Source organism: Phycodurus eques, chromosome 1 (assembly GCF_024500275.1).
Source record: "Phycodurus eques isolate BA_2022a chromosome 1, UOR_Pequ_1.1, whole genome shotgun sequence".
Lineage (NCBI taxonomy): Eukaryota > Metazoa > Chordata > Actinopteri > Syngnathiformes > Syngnathidae > Phycodurus > Phycodurus eques.
Genome location: NC_084525.1, coordinates 321,259 through 342,480, shown reverse-complemented (window position 1 = coordinate 342,480; position 21,222 = coordinate 321,259). Strand labels below are relative to the sequence as shown.

At 43.1% G+C, this 21,222-nt stretch overlaps 1 protein-coding gene across 6 annotated transcripts in view; it reads left to right on the top strand.

The window, feature by feature from the left end:
* LOC133399183 (arf-GAP with coiled-coil, ANK repeat and PH domain-containing protein 3-like) overlaps nucleotides 1-21,222 on the top strand; it is a 37,876-nt gene that overhangs the window by 15,085 nt on the left and 1,569 nt on the right. For 2 of the 6 annotated variants that reach the window (XM_061670498.1, XM_061670517.1), the window contains 21 exons: nucleotides 1,649-1,702; nucleotides 3,576-3,634; nucleotides 4,199-4,382; nucleotides 4,672-4,716; nucleotides 4,805-4,900; nucleotides 5,115-5,189; nucleotides 6,334-6,345; nucleotides 6,512-6,624; nucleotides 6,689-6,740; nucleotides 6,813-6,913; nucleotides 7,022-7,133; nucleotides 7,978-8,186; nucleotides 9,056-9,125; nucleotides 9,682-9,779; nucleotides 10,081-10,298; nucleotides 10,780-10,869; nucleotides 11,787-11,876; nucleotides 14,131-14,345; nucleotides 16,062-16,171; nucleotides 17,315-17,425; nucleotides 18,177-21,221. In XM_061670498.1, the coding sequence (XP_061526482.1) occupies nucleotides 1,649-1,702; nucleotides 3,576-3,634; nucleotides 4,199-4,382; nucleotides 4,672-4,716; nucleotides 4,805-4,900; nucleotides 5,115-5,189; nucleotides 6,334-6,345; nucleotides 6,512-6,624; nucleotides 6,689-6,740; nucleotides 6,813-6,913; nucleotides 7,022-7,133; nucleotides 7,978-8,186; nucleotides 9,056-9,125; nucleotides 9,682-9,779; nucleotides 10,081-10,298; nucleotides 10,780-10,869; nucleotides 11,787-11,876; nucleotides 14,131-14,345; nucleotides 16,062-16,171; nucleotides 17,315-17,425; nucleotides 18,177-18,378 (2,316 nt within the window). In that variant the 3' untranslated portion in view covers nucleotides 18,379-21,221. Of the gene's footprint in view, nucleotides 1-1,648; nucleotides 1,703-3,575; nucleotides 3,635-4,198; nucleotides 4,383-4,671; nucleotides 4,717-4,804; nucleotides 4,901-5,114; nucleotides 5,190-6,333; nucleotides 6,346-6,511; nucleotides 6,625-6,688; nucleotides 6,741-6,812; nucleotides 6,914-7,021; nucleotides 7,134-7,977; nucleotides 8,187-9,055; nucleotides 9,126-9,681; nucleotides 9,780-10,080; nucleotides 10,299-10,779; nucleotides 10,870-11,786; nucleotides 11,877-14,130; nucleotides 14,346-16,061; nucleotides 16,211-17,314; nucleotides 17,426-18,176; nucleotide 21,222 lie in introns of those variants that run through there. The other 4 variants (XM_061670526.1, XM_061670544.1, XM_061670508.1 and 1 more) reach the window with 4 other exon arrangements.

Below are 21,222 nucleotides of genomic sequence, written 5' to 3'. Positions count from 1 at the left end.
AAAAATTGTAATTAGCCACAATTATTTCATTATTTAACAAGGGGTGTAATTACTTTTCCCACACAGGGCCAGGTAACTTTGAATAGTCCTTAATAAATGAAATCACTATTTAAAAACCGCATTTTAAGTTCACTTTACATTTGTTTGATTATCTTCAACATTAAAGTGGGGAAACTATGGACAAATATAAGAATTTGAGAAGGGGGCCAATACCTTTTCACGGCACTGTATATTGTAATGTGAAATAATACAGGATCACTGTAGTGGATCATTTTCTACACGAACAAGTTGAAAGTTCAGTTCTTCGTTCCAAAAATGAACTAGTTATAGAACTAGTTTGAACTAAGTTTTTTCCCCCCCCAATATGTTGCTGACTGACTACGACCCTCAAAATACTGGCATTTCAAATCCCCACTGTTGCCACCCATTCAGTCGCCAGCTGCAGCTTTCACCCTATCTCAAAAACATGAGGAAAAACTGGTGTTTTTTAAATGAGGAATTAAAACAAAAACAGGACTTTTGTCCTTAATGTGCAAACAAAAACATGCAAAACAGATTGTGAAATAACTTTGCATTCCTCGCAGCGCTGGCTGACTATAGTCATAAAATAATTGATCTATTCTTAGATTGCAAAATAAATTCCATATTATCACAGTGTAATTGTACAGTGTTTTAACTAAACTGATACAAATAAATTTCCTCGTCATCCATTTTTACAGTTATGTACTGTATTAGAAAACACATTCGCTCCCATTTATGGAGTGTCTCTGAACACACCTTGCACACTCATGCCGCTGCTGTGTGCCTGCCTCGTTTCATTCTGAAGAGCAAAATAGGAAATGTAGTGGGTGTGTAATCTTTTAATCATGTCCAAACAGGTCCCTCTGCTGGTCACCTTTAATTTTACAGTTGATTCACTGTATATTGCAGTACACCAACATCGCAGCAGACCCTGTGATGTGACTATTGCGCACACACATACATCGGAATGAAGATGCTCAAACAAAATGTCGTGCAGCTTATTAGTGGACTCGAAAATGGCACCCAGCTGAGCTGACAAGAATTATGATGTCAAAATTGAGAAGGGCTTGCTAACAGACACGTTTTCAGAAGTACACAGATAAAATATTTACTTGACTTTCACTTGATGGGTGGGCTGGCACTCCAGACACACAACTATTTGAATACAAACATTTTAAGTCAGTTTTACATCATACGCCCCCTTTAAAGTGTTCTTCAACTTGTCTGTGATTGGACAGAATGTCATCAAAGTAAAAGAAAAAACAAGCAAGAGTAGTACTCATCGCAATACGACACAAAGATCCTGAAACAATGTAGTGTGTGCGTGTGCATGTGCGTGTAAACTCAGTTTGGTCGGTTTTAGCTGTTGTGTTAAAAGCTCTCTTGGGCCTGACAACTAGAGTACGTTTCTCATTAATGTTTGTACTTTCCCCAAATAAAAAAAGAAGAGAAGAATCAGAAGTTCTTGACCCTCCCCCCCCAAAAAGAAAAAGAAGTACATTTCCTCAGCCTGTTGAGGTCTCGTTTGACTTTAGCAGCAGTGTTTATTTTCAAACAAATCGTGCACATTTTTCTGACTTCCCATCATCATTTTTCTTCCTTCCTGTTTCTTTTCATTTCTTGGCAGGAGTGCCTGGAAAAGTGTGGTGAAAGTCTTCAGGAAATCATCAACTACCACATCGTAAGTGCCACTAACCTGAAACTCAACCTGTCAACTTTTTCTTTGGCTTTTTATACAATGCTAATTCCAATAGAAGTAGCAACCTCAACAAGGGCTCTTAAGGAGCCATGTTGTGAATTTCCTTCATAATTTAAAAGAGGTCCCTGTTGTTTAAAAGAATTCCTCTGTGGCATACTTTCATGAAACTACCTCAAGGAACAAAAATTATAGACATATTTTTCTGGCATATTTCTTTCCATGGTGAAATTGACTTGTTTTAGGGGCTGATCTATCTCATACTTTGTATTAAAACAGTCTTCTATCAATGTGTTGACATTTTGACATCATAAAACCAAGACGACGCCGACAACTGATCAACAGTACCTCGCCATTGCAAGACTTCAAACAGGAAGTAGTAGCCACTGAGCTTAGAGTGCACAGAGTATCAGCAGGTTGCAACAGAGAGAGAGAGATACTGGCAGAGTCAAAGAAAGGCATAGAAGTGGACGTCCTTGGAAAGTAAAATCCAAAACCTGTTCCGAATTTTGCTCTTTAGCTCCTTGTTACTTTCTGTGTAAGTTGATGCCGGTGGGGGAAAAAAGTTTCAAAGATTGTTTGATATCAGGAAAAATAAAGGCAATCCCAGAAGAGGAATAAAACAAACAGCAAAACTTGTTTTGAGTCAAATTTGTTAAAATGGGAAATTGGGTTTAATGGAAACAAATTTGGAGATGATATTTTAAGGCCATATTTCTTTTTCCAGGCCGGAATCACTAGCGGTTTGGCGGCTTGCGGTTGCGTTGGGACGCCATCACAGCCGCAGGTTTATTTCCGCTGGCCCGCTCTGTAGTTACTTCTGAGGGACAAACATACACTTAAGATTATTATTTCAAGCTCAGGTCAATTTGAAGTCACCTCCACCTATTTTTAAATGTGGTCTTGGTTGGTGGATCAGACTCCGTACAGAATATCGTATTAAATCTTCACACAATTTGGGACGGAGACTCACATTTCACCAAACGTCCGGCCTCCTCCTGCATGTCCTCCACTCCTCCACCCTCCCTGCACGGATGACCTATTTAGCAAGAATTCTGCTGGAATCTCCAAGCGTGTGCTCCCAGTGTGATGTGGAAGGCTCTTGGATTGAAAGCATCCAAGAAAAGGCGGCATTATTGTGTCCAAAACACGAAGAAAAAAAAGGCCACATTCCTTCTCCATTCATTCTCACCAATTGTCTTTCATCGGCATGTGAAAGTGCACTTCATCGCTCTCTTTTGGTAAATACGTACATTACCTAGGATTTGGCCTGGAAGCAGGCGATGAGAAATGAGAGATTGAATACAGTTTCATTCAACATAATAATACTAATAATAAATAACCCTGCGTGCGCGGCTGGCTTTAAAATTAAAGCAAATTTTTTTCTGCAAAAATCTCATTTCCAATTTGAATCCAAATTTTCACCATCACTAATAGATAAAGTACATGATGTTATTTCAAACTATTTTAGCTTATTTGTCCTTTACAAGGTTTTGTTTTATTTCCCCTGATATCAAACAACCTTTGGAGTTTTTTTTGTCCCCCCCCCCAAGTATTAACTGGTAACAACTTCCATGTAAATAATAGGAATAAAAAAATTTTAATTACAGATTATGTGAAAATAAGTGTACTATATTAAATGGGACATGGTGTCATTTGCCTTTCATGTGCTCTGCCTTTGGATGGCGACCAGTCCAGGGTGTACGCCACCTCTCCTCCAAATTCAACTGGGAAAGGCTCCAGCTCACCCACGACCCAAATGAAAACAAATGCTATAGAAAATGAACGCATGCATAAATGTCACAGTTTAAAGGTCTGAAATAAACACGATAAAATGTTTTTATCGTTTCTGTCACAGATGCTGTTCGATCAAGCTCAGCATTCAGTCAAGCAACAGTTGCAGCACTTTGTCAAAGAGTGAGTGGTCTTCATCATTATGCACAAGCCAGTATTATTATATTCGTGTCAACTAGGGGTTGAACCGACTAATCAACGTGTCGACTTTGGCACTCCGCAATGACGGTTGTAGCTTGAGATTGACTAATTGCCACTCACATGTTTCGGACATGGACACCTCGGTAGCGGGTTGGTGAAGTAAGCGAGCAGCGGGGCCCCATGAATGTGTAAATATATTATTAAAAATGAGACCGGTAGCAAGGTCTCTTGCAAAGTATGCAAGTCAATCCTGAACTCCTGTATAACAAGCGCAAGTGCTATGCGCACACATCCGAAAAGGCTAACGCCACATGACGAGCAGTTTAAATCCTCATGCCAGCCGTCAGCAGCATATTACAAGAGTTAAGTCTTTTTTTTCCTGAAAAAGTGACAGAAATAGTCAGATAACAGAAAATTGACTTGGTTGTTGGATTTCACATTTGATGGGTAGACGGGCATTGCAGACATACAGTATAACATGTTTACAATGCATTCAAAAGTCATATTTCCACGGTACAAGACAGGTGTGGCTTATTTCTTCCTTAGGGACGTGCGCAAGTTCAAGGAGACCAAGAAGCACTTTGAGCGTGTGCGTGAGGACATGGAGATCGCACAGGTGAAGAACGCGCAGGCGCCCAGAAACAAAGCTCACGAGGTAGAGGAAGCTACTTGCGCGCTCAGCGTCTCGCGAAAGTGCTTCCGTCATCTGGCCTTGGACTACGTTCTACAGGTGGGAAGTTGAGCGTCTTTATGCGTCCATGTCGCTTTCTTTCATGTTTAAAGTCGTGTTACGAAGGGGGTTAAGTATCTATATGCGCCTTTGTCTTTCGTTGATTTTTAAATCCTTGAAATTAGTTGCCTTTCCGTGCCTATTTCCTTGGTTAAAAGCTGGTAGGAAAGGAGTTGTATGTCTATCGGTGCCGTTGTCACTTTCCTTGATGTTTAAAGCAGTGTTACAAACGAAGTTATACGTCAACGCTAACACGCCTGTGTGTCCTGTGTCTGTCTTCTCCCTGCAGATCAACGTTCTTCAGGCCAAGAAGAAATTTGAGATCCTGGATGCAGTGAGTCTTGTTTAAATTCCACACAGACATGACATATTGTATAAATATACATATGTTGTATACAGTAACATATGTCTCCCCTCTCCAGATGCTGTCCTTCATGCATGCCCAGTACTCCTTGTTCCAGCAGGGCTACAAGCGCCTGGAAGAGGTGGATCCCTACATGAAGAAGCTGGCGGCCGATGTGAGGAAAGCATCCTGATTGTTTGGATCAAAACAAGAGCGATAAGCTTTTAAGCTATTGAGGATTGTCAATAAATGCTACCATACCATACCATCGATCCATTTTCTGGACGGCGTGAGCAGCGGCTCATTGGCAACAGGCTAATTTCAGCGAGAGTAGAACGAACAAGCACATTTGGTTTGCGACTAATAAAGCAGCTGTACCTTCCTTTCAGGTGGATCAGCTGGTGATCGACTCGGCCATGGAGAAGAGAGAGTTGGAGCACAAACACGCGACCATCCAGCAGAGGGTGAGTTGGGGTAATGCTGAGAAGCAATGTGCTGTCTTTTTTGTGTTTGCAGAGTCGTGAATTGATGCTCGACACTGGGGGTGCCATTGACCTAATGGAAGGGTGCCGGTTTGACTGCCAGTCCTTGACTGATATATAGTGATGCTGTGACATGACTTATAATTACTTCTATGATATATTTCTGCTCCGGCAAGTCTCTTAAGACTCTCGAGCTGGTGCAAAATGTTGCTATCTGAGTAGTGACTAGGACTATAAGAAGAGATCAATATTCTTCAGTGTACTGTCACTGGAGTGGTGACCTGTGAATTCCGTAAGTGACTCTCCAGCTGGCCACAAATGCTCCTGCCTGAATTCTGACCAGAATTAGAGGAGATCACCTTTCTCCAGATCTACCGCCACTGTACTGGCTGCCTGTAAAATTCAGAACTAACTTTCTAAATGATTTGAAAAGCTGCTCTCCGATTACTGAATAGAACCAGAAGAAGAGCTCATATTTCTCCAGTGCATGCTTCATTACATTGGCTAACTGTGAGATTCAGAATTGACTCTCGATGTGGTCCAAAATATGCTGCTGCTCGAGTACTGAGCTGAACTCAAGTCAAGTTTATTTTTCTAGCCCTTAATCACAAAAGACTCAAAGGGCTTTCATACGGTCACGGGCGTGCTGGAGCCTATCCCAACCGACTCCGGGCGAGAGGCGGGGTACACCCTGAACTGGTCGCCAGCCAATCGCAGGGCACATGGAGACAAAAAAAAACATTCACACCTACAGACAATTTTTGGGAATGTGGGCGAAAACCAGAGTACCCGGATAAAACCCACGTAGGCACGGGGAGAAAATGAAAACTCTACATGGGAGAAGAAGTCGTATTTCTCGACTGCAAGCGTCACTGCTCTGGCTCCCTGTAAAATTCCAAAGTGAATGTTGATTAATTGCCCTGCGATTGGCTGGCGACCAGTTGAGGGTGTACCCCGCCTCTCGACCCGAGTCGGTCGGCTGGGATAGGCTCCAGCACGCCCGAGACCCTAGCGAGGATCAGCGGTACGGAAAATGGATGGATCGATGTTGATTTTAATTTTCTTGTCAATGTGCTTCTCATGTTCTTTCTTCTTCTCCTTATTCCTCTTCTGCTGCTGCTCTCAGACGCTCATGCAGGTGAGTGCATCCAATGTTTCTTTTCTACCCAAAAACTCCAAATATAATCTGTACACGAGGAGGATGAATCCTACTTCCAATTCCTGGTGATTGGCTCGGAGGGAATGTTTGATGACGCGCACAAATCGTTGAGGTTCCCGCTTGTTTCATGGAAATGTTTGCTCAGGACTTCGCCTATGAAGATTCCAAAGCTGAGTTCAACGTGGACTCGCCCAATGGCGTGGTGATGGAAGGATACTTGTTCAAGAGGGCCAGCAACGCCTTCAAGACATGGAACAGGTGAGACAAAAGACTCCAGATTCCCCCTCTGGAGGTGGCCTAATGTTTCCTTCATGTCTTTCAGACGCTGGTTCTCCATCCAGAGCAGCCAGCTGGTTTATCAAAAGAAGCTCAAGGCAAGCGCATCTGTAAATGTTCAATCCTTACAAACAAGGTTGAGTCTCACGAGCCATTGTGTCTGTGGACAGGACTCTCTGACGGTGGTGGTGGATGACCTACGTCTGTGTTCCGTCAAACCCTGCGAGGACATCGAGAGGAGGTTCTGCTTCGAGGTGGTCTCCCCGACCAAGTAGGACTTTTTATTCAGTGGGCTATGAGTACTGAGTAGAACTAGGAGAAGTAATCAGATTTTGTCACGTCACGCTTCCTCTAGTTGGTGTTTCCTTTTTCCTGTCAGGAGCTGCATGCTGCAGGCTGACTCGGAGAGGCTCAGACAAGCTTGGATTCAGGCGGTCCAAGCCAGCATCGCCTCGGCCTTCAGGGAGAGTCCTGACAGCTTCCACAGCGAGGCCAGTCACACGCTTTACATCCATTCAGTCACACTTTAAATCCATCCTAGAACATGCTTACATCCATTCAGTCACACACTTTACATTCATCCAGTCACATTTTTTTTTGACATAGTCCAATCACATGTTTTCATCCAATAAATCACACGCTTTACATCAAAACTTCATCTGTCGTCAAACGCTTTACATTCATCCAGTGACATGTTTTAGATCCACCCAGTCACACGCTTTACTTTCTTAGTAATGTACACGAGACCTGTGGTTCTCAACCGTTGTGACCTTTGGACCCACATTTTCTTATTGTTGCAAAGTCGTGAACCGCTTTAACTCATTTACTGCCATTGACGGCTTTAGAAGTCAACTTCTAACTAGTTAACTTCGAGGGCTGGCAGTGATTAATAGAAGTTAAAAACTCAAAAGAAGCTCTTTTGTTTTAAAATAGCTTCTGAAAACACATTTATGGTATGTTATATTGTTAAATGCCGTTTTAAATTAGTTTGCCGTACCGTCAAAAGCATATTGCTAGCCATGACGTCCGCTAGCCGGAGGCTCAGCTGCGCTGTATTTGTTTACAGAGTAAACTAGTGGCTAGAGTGTTAGGGAGTTACACTTCCTGTCGCTTACCTAATATATTCCGTGTGGGAATTTAGTACAGCTCTGGCGTGTACTGGAAAAATCAAAATACGTATAAATGGAATTTTTTACCAGCTGTCCGTGACCCACTCAGAATGGGTCTGCGACCTACCAGTTCAGAATCACTGCACTAGATTATATCCGATACACATCTAGTTACAGATGTTTTGTGGACTCGTAGTTTTGACTGTGTGTATTGTGTGTTGTATAGCACCTGGACAGAGCGGCCTCACCGTCCTCCAGCAGCATCGACTCGGCCAGCGAGTCGCGAGAGGGCGGCGGCCGTGATGAGAGCATCCTGCAGAGGATCCTGTGCCAGCCGGGCAACCAGCAGTGCTGCGACTGTGGCCAAGCAGATCCTCGTTGGGCGTCTATCAATTTGGGGATTCTGCTGTGCATTGAGTGCTCCGGCATCCACAGGTCTTTCTAATAAATATTCTGCATGTTATTTTCACAATGTGAAGCAGTTCCGGGGTGTCTTAATAACATGTCCGTGGTACGCTTTTGACAAAACAGCAAGGTGACAAAACTTTTCCAACTACGTCAATCTGACAAATCTGTGAGTCTGGTTGGCATACTTGATTATTTCTGAACATATCTCTGCACACTTTGGTTTCGTCTGCTACTCGGGGACCCCTTATTTGATTGGCTCACAACATTCAGTTAAAAAATAACGATCAATAAGCTTGTACTGACTGAAATTCCGTGACGTTTCAAACAGTGTCACTTGCCCTAAATACTCCACTTAAATGGTGCAAATGAAACTGGTGAGAAGAACACTGGGCAGTAGAATAGCACTGCACTGTGATAATCAATATTTTGTTTTCTGAATGTATTTGCTATGGAGGATTTTAGAGGCTCTCAAAGTGCTCATTCCATGATTTTTTTGTTTTGTTTGTTTTTTTCCAAATTCCACAAAGACGGCGGCCATGTTGCTAGTCAAAATACCCCAAGGGTCAAGAATTATAGACCTATTTGGACAGCGTATTTCTTGCCATGGTGAAATTGGCCTGTTTTAGGGGCGGATCTGTTTTATGCTGTGAGCCAGCCCTCCTCTCGCCCCACGCACTGTTGCATATTCATGTTGCGTCCTCCGTGTCACGCAGTAGACAACGCGGCATCAGCCGTTGCCGGGATACTGCCCACTGTGTGTGTGGAACTTGAAAGGATTAGCATGACATTAGCGTCAGTGTCCTGCTGAGTATATTTCCTCAAAGTGATTAACTAATACCTCGTTGGTTCCGGCACAATCCTGTCTCACTGAATTGTCGCGTTGTTTTTGGTTCCAGAAGTCTCGGTGTTCATTGCTCCAAAGTGCGCTCACTCACGCTGGACTCGTGGGAACCGGAGTTATTAAAGGTGAAACACTGAGCAACTACCATGACTGTGAAGAACAAGCCCGACACTGACGAGAAACTAACTCAGCCAACGTTATACACACACATAAACAATGGATATAAAAAGTCTACAAAACCGTTTGCAACTGCCAAGTTTTTGTGATAGCAATAAATCGGACCATGATAAATCATCTCAAAACTCTTTCCACCATTATTGTGACCTATAACCTGAACAGCTCAATTGGGAATTTTTTTTAATAAAAATAAATAAATCACTCTTTTTTTGTGAGGGGAGGTAGAAATAAACAACTGAGATAATGTGGTTGCTCTTATAACAGGGATTTTGGTGTAATGCAATTATTAACAAATTTCAGTAATTGGTCAGTCTACACTTCGGAACAGGTTTTAGTTTATTAGTCAGTCTATATACACTATACAGTATATGTAAAAAATAAAATATTGGATTTTTTCAATATTTTTGCTTGAGTTTTAAAATTGAGCGAAAAGAAAATGGCGGAGAAGCGGAAAAAAGGTGGCCGTCACGGCGATGGTTGATGTCGGCTCTTTTTGTATCGCAGCTGATGTGCGAGCTGGGCAACGGCGTCATCAAGCACATCTACGAGGGCTCGTATCACGAAGGACAAGGTGCTAGGAAACCGACGGCGACCAGTTCCAGGTAGGAGTGGATGCTGCTAAATCCAGGCCAGAACAAATTGTGCACCTGACCTGACACACCAGGTTTTCACATTAGACTTTTCTATGGACAGGTCTTTTGGATTTTCTTCAAAATAAATGTACACATTTTTTTCACTTTGATCATTTTTAATGAGTGTTAGACATTGCTAATCTAATCAAAGTAAGCAAAAAAATAATAATGTTGATTAATAACCTACGGCCTGGATTTAACACCCTAGCAAGAGTGACTTTTTCTCGGCAACGCTCGAAGCCCACCACAGCTGTTGATGATGGTCCTCCAGGCAGGAGAAGGAGGCCTGGATTAAGGGCAAGTATGTGGAGAAAAAGTTTGTGAAGAAGATGACCGCCACGCCGAGTTTAGTCAACGGCGACAGGAAGTCGACGCGGCGCTGGAACGTTCAGAAGTGTCGCAGGCACAACAGCGCCACCACGGTACCAAAGACATGGCGGAGGTACCGACAGGAGCCACGGAGCACTTCTCCGTCCAGCCTCTCCTCAGGTTCCTGCCCATCATCAGCCTTGTTTATGCCGATAAGTCGTTTCCGTTGGGCTGGCTGATTAATGGATTCTTATTGTTCAATCTGAGTTTATTTGTCACAACGAGGTTTACTCCTCCCACACCATCGTTAAACATATTCACACTTATTAAAACACACTTTTCAAAGTATTCCTTAGTAGTATTAGTATTGGTACAATATGAATACATTAATACTTTTTTACTTATTAAAATATTTCTTAGTTCTCTCCAGGGGTGTTGAACAGGGGAAAAAAGGGGAACAACTGAATTCTTAATGAACAGTTGTCATTGTCATTTGATTTTTCTATCAGCGAACGGGAAAATAGACATAAATTGGAAATCTTATTTTTTTCAATAAATAAAGAAATACAGTTGAATGGAGGCCGGATCACTCTACTCCACCTACAAATCATTCTTGTTTGACCAATGACATCACACCTCCTTTTTTTGTCTCGTTTTTTAGTTGCTTCCAAGTCTCGAAGAGAGTCCTTGTTTTGTCCCGATGAGCTGGACTCCCTTTTCTCCTACTTCCACACAGGCTCTGGACCTCGAAGTAAGTCAAAAGTGTGCTTAGCATGACAACCAAGCGCGGAGCAACGGCGTTGCGACGCGGACTACTACTTCCCTGCAGTGTGGGGGGGAAAAAAAAAAAAAAAGCAAACACCCATAAAGGTTCAATTGTAATCTCACTTATGGAGTACTTCATCACCGTGCTGCCATATTGCACTTGTCAATTAGTTTGTAGATCTGTGCATGTGGTGCATATAGCAGAAACATTCCCAACCACAAATACCAGACACCTCCACGTTGACAGTTTTGCCAAACATTTCAGTATGTGCCTGTTATATCAGAACCCTAATGTGTTTTAGCTAAGTCTAATTTGTGCATCTAACAACACTGCATCTCTGCCTACCTTTTGGCTTTGACATGATAGCCTTTAAGACAGTGGAATCCATCCGCGGTTTGACAATAGTGGATCTTCACAAACGTGTGGGGGTTTTAGGAAAAAAACTTTTTTTTTTTTTTTTTATAAAAGGAATCCTAATTTTTCAAGAAAATGGTTGCCAAAAAAAGTCATATTCCAGTAATTTTATTTTGTAATTTTTTTAAGAGAACAAATCTGTTTTAGAAACAAAAAAAAGGCCCATATTGTGCATCGAACAACTCTCCATCTCTGCCAACCTCTTGGCTTTCTCATATTCGTGTTTGTTTGCAGTCAGGGTTTAGATTAGCGGATTTCTGCAATCATTGCCGACTGCAGGCCTGTGAAGCCCTTTGAGACTCTTTTGTCTGTGCCTTGAATTGAAGTGGCAGATCTTCCCATACAACTATTTGTATATAAGCTATTAAAAAGTCCCTTTTACATTCTATAAAAGTATTGCCGTATTACGTTTGCATGCGCACATGCATGAAAAGTGTCCACCGTGCCCTAACATGTCCGCGTTGTGACATTTCTTTGTCCGCATGCAGGCCTCAGCAGCGATAGCGGTTTGGGCAGCACCGACGGTAGCACCGACGTTTTGGTCATGGGACCAGCAGTGGACAGCGTGACGGAGGAAGGTGAGGGGACAAGAATCACTGCAACTTGAACTTGCGTTCTCATACTTGTGACTTGACTTGACAAAAGTTCTTAAGACTTAAGACTCAGAATCATCTTTATTTGCCAAGTATGTCCAAAAAACACAAACAAATTTGTCTCCGGCAGTTGGAGCCGCTCTTGCACGACAACAGACAGTCAATGGACAGAGAACACTTTGGAGACATAAAGACATTGACAAAAAAAAAAACAGTCACTGAGCAGTAAAAGGTTGCTAGTTATCTGTTAATGCCGGTACATAATTATCATTTTTTTGACAAATGTGCAAAAAGATGCAGAGTCCTCTAGGACTTAGAGCAGTACGAATGACTAATATTGCAACAATCCGGTGCAATGACCATTGTGCAAAGGGCGCCGAGACTTCAAGCGAGTAGTACGATAGTCTTGGACAATGTTGATTGTGACTCATCAGTCAGTGTGCAAATGGAGCAGATGCTACTCTGGCATGAGTGGCCAGTATTGGTCAACAGCAGATATGCAAATAGTGCAGCGTGGCGAGACTACTACAGTGAGTGCACGAGTAATATATAATTGGCCCGACAGAAATGTGACAGCAAACTCAAGACAAAAAGACAAAAAATTGCCAGCATGTTGCAATGGAATTGTAGGTTAGCTGTTTAATAAGTTGATGGCAAGAGGGAAGAAGCTGTTGGAATGTCTGCTAGTTCTAGTTTGCATTGATCGGTAGCGCCTACCTGAGGGAAGGAGCCGGAAGAGCCGGTGACCAGAATGTGGAGGGTCCGAGAGGATTTTGCACGCTCTTGTCTTAGTTCTGGCAGCGTGCAAGTCCTCGAGGGCGGGTAGGGGGGTACCGACAATCCTTTCAGCAGTTTTGATTGTCCGTCGCAGTCGGAGTTTGTCCTTTCTTGTAGCAGCACGAAACCAGACTGTGATGGAAGAACACAGGACCGATTCAATGACCGCTGTGTAGAACCGCCTCAGCGGCTACCGTGGCAGGCCGTGCTTTCTCAGAAGCCGCAGGAAGTACATCCTCCGCTGGGCCTTTTTGAGGACGGAGTTGATGTTGGTCGCCCACTTCAGGTCCTGTGAGCTTGTAATTCCCAGGAACCTGAAGGTCTCGACGGTTGACACAAGGCAGCTGGACAATGTGAGGGGCAGCTGTGGCGAAGGATGCCTCCTGAAGTCCACGATCATCTCTACAGTCTCGAGCGTGTTCGGGTCCGGGTCGCGTCGGCCGCACCGCAGCACCGGCCGCTCCGCTTCCTGTCGATATGCAGACTCGTCACCGTCCTCGATGAGGCCGATGACAGTGGTGTCATCTACAAACTTCAGGAGTTTGACAGCAGGGTGCGTTGAGGTGCAGTCGTTCGTGTAGAGAGAGAAGAGCAGCGGAGAGAGGACACAACCTTGGGGCGTCCCGGTGCTGATGCTGCGTGTGGATGAGGTGGCCTCCCCCAGCCTGACCTGCTGTGTCCTGCCCGTCAGAAAGCTGTAAATCCACTGGCAGATGGCAGGTGAGACGCTGAACTGGAGAAGCTTGGATGAAAGGAGTTCAGAGATGATGGTGTTGAACGCTGAGCTGAAGTCCACAAACAGGATCCTCGCGTAGGTCCCTGCACTGTCGAGGTGTTCTAGGATGAAGTGCAGTCCCATGTTGACTGCATCATCCGCAGACCTGTTCGCTCGGTAGGCAAACTGCAGGGGGCCCGGCAGGGGACCTGTGATGCTCTTGAGGTGGTCCAGCACGAGATGTTCAAAGGACTTCATGACCACAGATGTCAAGGCGACAGGCCTGTAGTCATTTCGACCCGAGATTCTAGGTTTCTTGGTGACTGGAATGATGGTGGAGCGTTTGAAACAGGATGGTACTTTGCACAGTTCCAGACATCTATTGAAGATCTGAGTGAAGACTGGAGCGAGCAGACTTTGAGGTAAGATGGGGACACATGGTCTGGGCCTGCCGCTTTGTTCATCTTTTGTTGTTTGAAGATGCGACTCACATCCTGTTCGTGGATGGTTAACGCAGAAGTCAGAGGTGTGATGGTGGTCGGTGGTGCGGCTGGGTGGGTGTGGGGTGTGAAAGTGTCCTTTTCAAATCTACAGTAGAAGGTATTCAAGTCGTTGGCTAGCTTGCTATTGACTTGGACTTGGTGAGTAAAAGACTTGGGACATGACCTAACTTGAGACATGATGACTGGTTTGTTGGTCATTTTATTATTATTACTTTTCATGTGTGTCGCTACTCTCGGTCGTCAGAGTGCGAGGCGTCCGAGGACTCGAGCGGCGAGGCCGAGCTGGACACGTCGGACCCGGAGGACGGCAGGTACCTCCACCCCGGGGCGCTCCTGTACAGAGCCGCCAAAGCTCGCAACCTGCCCGTCATGGCCGAAGCGCTGGCCCACGGCGCCGACGTCAATATGGTAAACAAGGACGACGAGGAGAAGACGCCCCTCATACAGGCTGTGATTGGGGTGCGTACTAAATGCAATTTTTTAATGCTGATTTCTTTTTTTGGGGGGCGGGGAGGTTGTTTTCATTTAAAATACTTTTTCTCAAACTACGGAAACAATTTAATTTGTTTTTTGTATTTTTCCGAGTTTTGGAAATTAGTTTTTATTTGCTTTGCAATATCCAAAAAAATCTAATTACAGCGTTCCCTCGTTTTTCGCAGTTATTGGGGACCAGAACCCCCCGTATTCGTGGATGTGTATGTGGGTACCAGAATGTTTAAAATATGTAAACGGTATTTATACTTTACATATTTGAGACAAAGATTACAACAGTATACGTATTGACTGAAATCTTTAATTATAAAACCTTATACAGTAATGAATTACTCACTGTCTTTTCCCTGCAATCCACAATGCCAGCGCAGCTTCCATTTTCACAATTCTCTTACGCGGAGTTACCACACGCTTCGCTTCCTTATTGAAGCAGTTTTGCGGATGTTTGCTTCTTCTTTCTTTATGTAGCGCACTGTAGATTCATTCACGTCGTAATGGCGTGCCACAGATGCATAACTTCTGCCCCCTTTGCTCAAATCTAAAAGTTTCACTTTTTCGCTGATGGTCATCATCATCATCATCATCTTCCTCTTAGGCGCCCCGGAGGAAGCTTTTGCAGGGGCACAGCTCTTAGGCGGCATTGTAAGGGCTTGCTTAACTCATCAAAAAAATTATGACTTAAACAAACAAAGTTATTGCGAACACAACGGCGTGGACGAGACTGGCGAGACACAACAAGGGAAGATGCTGGGTGAGGCTGCGATGATGCGCAGCCAATCAGCTCACGGGATAAATCCACTCGTGCTCTCATTGGTCGATGTCGCGCCGGGAACCAATCACGCGCCTTGTATGAGTGCCCGGACAGTACAGGCATGTACAAAGCCTCTGAGTCAACTCATCTCTTTGTTGGGGATGCAGGAAAACCTTCTCTCGCGCGCATCAACATGAAACAACGCCTCTTTCTGCAATATGGCTGCCGATATGGCTGTATTTTTTCTTTTCTTTTTTTTTTTTTTGAATGAATGTTTTGGAAAAACCCGGGAAGCACTGAAGCCGTGAAGCGCGAAGTGGCGAGGGAACACTGTATTAATAATTTTACACAAAGATTGAAATGAATTTGATTCCATAAATTGGCAGTAAACTAGGAAATTTTGAATGTAGTTTTAGTATCATAGTAAGCCACCACTATTGGCGGAGGATAGTGAATGAGCTCTCCCACGAATAGCGAGTAATTGATGACCCCCCCCCCCCCCAAAAAAAAACATTTTCATACCACAAACTACGATCTAATAAAATTGTGTAATATATGATTTGATTAAAAATGTAGCAGGACAAAAAGATCTCTATAACTTCCGCTAACAACCCTGGCTAAACTTGGCTCCTCCCTGACATACAAATTCTAGCCTCTCAGGTGAGATGTATCACTTGAACATACTTGTAATCAATTACTGCTTTCCTATTAGCAGGGCTTTGGTGGCATCTTAGGGCATTACAGAAAGAGTAAAAAAATAAAAGAAAAATGCTAAAAGTTGAAATTTTCAGCGAATACCTGAGGGGAGGTTACCCTAAAAAAATGTGAATGTTAATTTGTGAATAGTAGCAAACTATGAAAAGGCAGGGGTTCAGTGTATTTAGTATTGTTTCTATAATTCTTTGTAAAAATCTGTCATGTGTTGATTGAAGGGTTCCTTGCTAGCCTGCGAGTTCCTGCTCCAAAACGCCGCTGATGTCAATCAAAGAGACGCGAGAGGGCGGGGTCCCCTGCATCATGCCACCTACCTGGGCCACACGGGGTGAGTCCACATCGGATGCTCGCACGTTAGCCGAAAATAGTAAGTCTTATATCAATAATAATATATTAATACATTCTTATTTGAAAGTATCATTATTATTATAAACCTTTACATCAAGTAACACCTCAAAAAAAAACTTCGCTGTCCAAGTACCACCATAATGTAGTGTGTAACGTAGTACGCCTAAGTGTTCATCAAAAACGAGGACGGTATTATTCCGAAATCAAAATTCTGCCTGTATTTATGATCAGAAAGCCCCTGTGCCATTATGCTGGTTTGACATCAACGCTCTGCTTAAATATAGGAGAAGAGAAAAACTATACTTAATGATTTAAACTAAATATATTGCACAAAAGTCAAAGAAAATGTACTTCAATGTTTAAAAACAAATGATTAAAGATTAAATGCAAATGTATTGTCCTTCGAAGTTTGATGCAACCGAACTGTCCTTTAAAAGTACTGTATATGAAAAGTAAAAATGTATTGTTGGATTAAACAAGCTTTATTCTAATATGTTTGACTGTATATCATGTTTTTAAATGTCGTAAACTGTATTTGTATTTACTTAAGTGATTCTTTTGCATCCCACCAGAGGGAATCCGCGTACCCCCAATGATACTCATCCTATCACACTTTGAGAAACACTGCTCTACAGTATTATACTTCACGAAAACAGAGTAATAATAATTAAATAGACTGTAATAGTTTGTGCATCACAATAATTCAATGTGCCATTGTGCTGCTCATTCTGGTGTGTACGCCTTGGCCACCAGGGGGGAGCATCCAGACATACTACACTTGGATTTGATGATGGAACACCGAAAAACAGCGTCGTAACCAAGCTGCAGTACTAACAATTGTTTTTTTAGAGCATCAAGAATATATGTCTGTGAGCGTTATGCTGTCTGTCTGCATGCGTTTCAAGGTTTTTTTAAAAACTATCATGATACAGCGCTAGTTTCGTTCGCCCGTCTATGGTCTCTCGTATTATGTCTTAGCATAAAGCTAGTGTACTTTTAGAAGACAGTTATGTGATTTTGTTCTCTACCCATCGTAGGATGTTCCAGTCTAAATCTGATGGGTTTGGGTTCGGGTTAGATGTGAAGGCCCCTGATTAAACGCGACACTCCCGTGTGCTTTCAGGCAGGTGTGTTTATTCCTAAAAAGGGGCGCCGCCCAGGGCAACGGTGACGAGGACGGCCGTGACCCGTTGAGCATCGCGGTGCAGCAAGCCAACGCCGACATCGTCACACTGTACGTTTTAGCTTTTAAAACCGACCTTTCTCACCAAATTTGGATGAGACGTCATGACTAAAAGAAGAATGAAAGCTGCAAGCAGCTCTGAACCTGTCCATTTATTTCATTTGATAATTGCTTCATTAATTAAAATGTAAGTCATTATAATTCATACAATTCAAAATAAAAGTTAACTATTTAACAAGCACATTTTAATTTTGTTACAAAATGTGTATAATTGTATTCCATTACATTACTTGGATGAAATGTGTTACTACATTATAGTTGCTTTTGGAAAATATCATGATTACAATTTTAGTTGCATTCAAAAAATAGCCACAAGTTAATGTGGCTACATGAGATCATATTTTATTAATTGTGTAAAGAACAAACCTGTGGTTAATTCCAAAATAATAATTAATGGTTTTAATTCACATTTTTAGAGGAAACATCCAAGGGTCCTGTTGACGCATTCATTCAAAATTAAAATAATCCAAATGTAATCAAATGTAACTAGTGATATTACTTGGAATAGTTACAATACTATTACATGTTCAACAGGGTCACTTGTAATAGATAGATAATCAATTTCATAATTCTTCCCAATGTTGTCTATGAATGACAAGGCCTGATTTAAAAAAAAAAAAAAAAAAAAAAAAAAAAAATGATAATAATAATCAAACAGAGCCCTCGAGCACAACAGTTGTTAGAGTTGTGATGTCCAGCACATTCATTCTGCTGTGTTGTCGTGATTGTTGTCGCCGCTTAGGTTGCGACTGGCCAGGATGAACGAGGAGATGCGCGCGTCGGAAGGAGGCTTCGCCCAAGCAGGTCAAGGCAGTGAGCGGCAGTACAAGCGATGCATTCACAACTTCATTTGCTTAAATATCAGGACGTCAGGCTCCACAGTGTTGAGTGGTTTGACAACAACTCCTGTTTACATGGATGTAGCTTCACTTAGCCTAGCTTAGCTTTGACATTGTGATTTTCACAATTTAAGTGCTCCTAGTCATCTTAAAGTTGACATTTTATGGAAAATAGTTTTGTGGGGAGGCGTCAAAGTCGAAATGTAAGCAGACCTGCAGTGTTAGCACAGATTAGCATTAGCTAAAAGCATTGCCAGCGTTAGCTTCTGAAAATATTGTTCTAACGTTCGACTAGGTTGTCGACGTGGGGCCGGGGGCCCATGTCATTTGCTGTATTCTAGAGATTCCAGTGCATGAATGTTCGCTAGTGGTTGCAGCATTTCATCACCAAGCTGCAGCCGAATTACGCTTGTCAATTAATGGAGTGGTGTGATGCATGACATGACCAAGCACAATTTTCGGTGCTATGTCCTATTTATTTAATCAATCAATCAAAATAATTCTTAACAATCTCGTAGTAGTAGTAGTGAGCAATGTGCTCTTTTGCAGGATGTTCGTTTGAACAATAGAGATGCAATTTTTTTAGATATATTTTTGTTTACATTTTATTTTCCTGACCACACACACACACACACACCTCTATGCTATTGTGATGACACATAAATATACACATACAGTGCGTACTGTGTTTAAATGTCAAGTCTCATCAGGAAGCTGTTGGATTCACAGTTATAATTCAATATTTAACATAAAAGCAGCTGGGCATGAAACGACTAGGACCATACAGTATCTTTTTGTTTGTTTTTTAACCTCCCTTATGCAAATCTCAACAAACGCATTCATGAATTTTGATTTCAAATCATTCACGATCACAGAGTTAATCAGGAAAGCCTACAGAGTGTTGTGTACACGAAAATGTTTTTAACGCTTCATCTTTCTGCTCCTAACTCCGTGCTGTCTAGCTTTCTTGTTAAAATTAGCTTTGCTTTTTAACCCAAGATCGTGGAAATAAACAAATGTGACTAACTTCTTTGTGGTCCTTCACACTGTTACTGTTTCTAACAACTTTCAACTGCACTCATCACCAAATTAAATAACCTTTTACTGAACCTACAAAAAGGTTGTGTTTGTGTGCGTGTATTCATGTTACTAATCAGAATCATCTTTATTTGCCAAGTATGTCCAAAAAACACACACAAGGAATTTGTCTCCGGGAGTTGGAGCCGCTCCAGTACGACAACAGACAGTCAATGGACAGAGAACACTTCGGAGACAGAAAGACATTGACAAAAAAAACAGTCACTGAGCAATAAAGGGTTAATAGCTATCTGGTAATGCCGGTACTTTTTTTTTTGGGACAATTGTGCAAAAAGATGCAGAGTCCTCTAGCACTTAGAGCAGTTCGAATGACTAATATTGCAATAGTCCGGCAATGACCATTGTGCAAAGGGTGCCGACACTTCAAGGAGTGGATGCGGTTTAAAGTGACGAGTCGTGCGATCATCTGGGACAATGTTGATTGTGCAAATGGAGCTGATGCTACTCTGGCATGAGTGGCCAGTATTGGTCAACTACAGATATGCAAATAGTGCAGCGTGGCGAGACTATGTGACAACGAACTCAAGTCAAAACATTGCCAGCATGTTGCAATGGAATTGTAGGTTAGCTGTTTAAGAAGTTGATTGCAAGAGGGAAGAAGCTGTCGGAATGTCTGCTCGTTCTAGTTTGCATTGATCGGTAGCGCCCACCCGAGGGAAGGTGACCGGGATGCCGAGGGTCAGAGAGGATTTTCGACGCTCTTGTCTTAGTTCTGGCAGCGTGCAAGTCCTCGAGGGCGGGTAGGGGGGTACCGACAATCTTTTCAGCAGTTTTGATTGTCCGTCGCAGTCGGAATTTGTCCTTTCTTGTAGCAGCACCAAACCAGACCGTGATGGAAGAACACGGGACCGATTCGATGACCGCTGTGTAGAACCGTCTCAGCGGCTCCCGTGGCAGGCCGTGCTTCCTCAGAAGCCGCAGGAAGTACATCCTCCGCTGGGCCTTTTTGAGGACGGAGTTGATGTCGGTCTCCCACTTCAGGTCCTGAGAGACTGTCATTCCCAAGAACTCGAAGGTCTCGACGGTTGACACAAGGCAGCTGGACAGCGTGAGGCAGCTGTGGCGAAGGATGCCTCCTGAAGTTCACGAGCATCTCTACAGTCTCGAGCGTGTTCGGGTCCGGGTCGCGGGAAGCGGAGCGGCCGCTCCGCTTCCCGTCGATATGCAGACTCGTCACCGTCCTCGATGAGGCCGATGACAGCGGTGTCATCTGCAAACTTCAGGAGTTTGACAGCCGGGTGCGCTGAGGTGCGGTCGTTCGTGTAGAGAGAGAAGAGCAGCGGAGAGAGGACACACAAATGTGTGCTGTCGTGAACGTTCTGGTGCTTTTTTATATTTGTAAATTTGCTCACATTGCATTCGTTAATTTGGTTTGAGTTGCTTGGATTAACCTAAACAACAAATTACAGTTACTTCAAAGTCCGTCTGGAGCTTTTCAACCTTCATAAACTGAAACTCACGTTTTGGTGTCTCCGCCACATTTGCACAGTCACTTTTACATCATCTGGCCCTTTTTATTTGGGATTGGGAAATCTTCCTTCGACTGCGACTACAGGAAACAGTGTGTTGACTGTCCTGACTGGAATACAATGAAAGGAAACTTCTTTCACTCGTTCTCTCTCTCACACACACACACACACTCACACTCGAGAGGTTCGTTGTTTAATTTTAATTGAGTTTAGAAGCACTGATGGGACACAAAAGATGTAGTGTGGTTGGAGTGAGCCGTTGCTGTGGCTACTGTCCGGACTTGGAAAAAAAGGCTTTGATCTCATTAGCATTTCAAAACATGCCCCCTTTTTCCTCCCCCTCGCCCAAGATTTGCGTCTTCATCTTCAGCTGTGCTTCTTC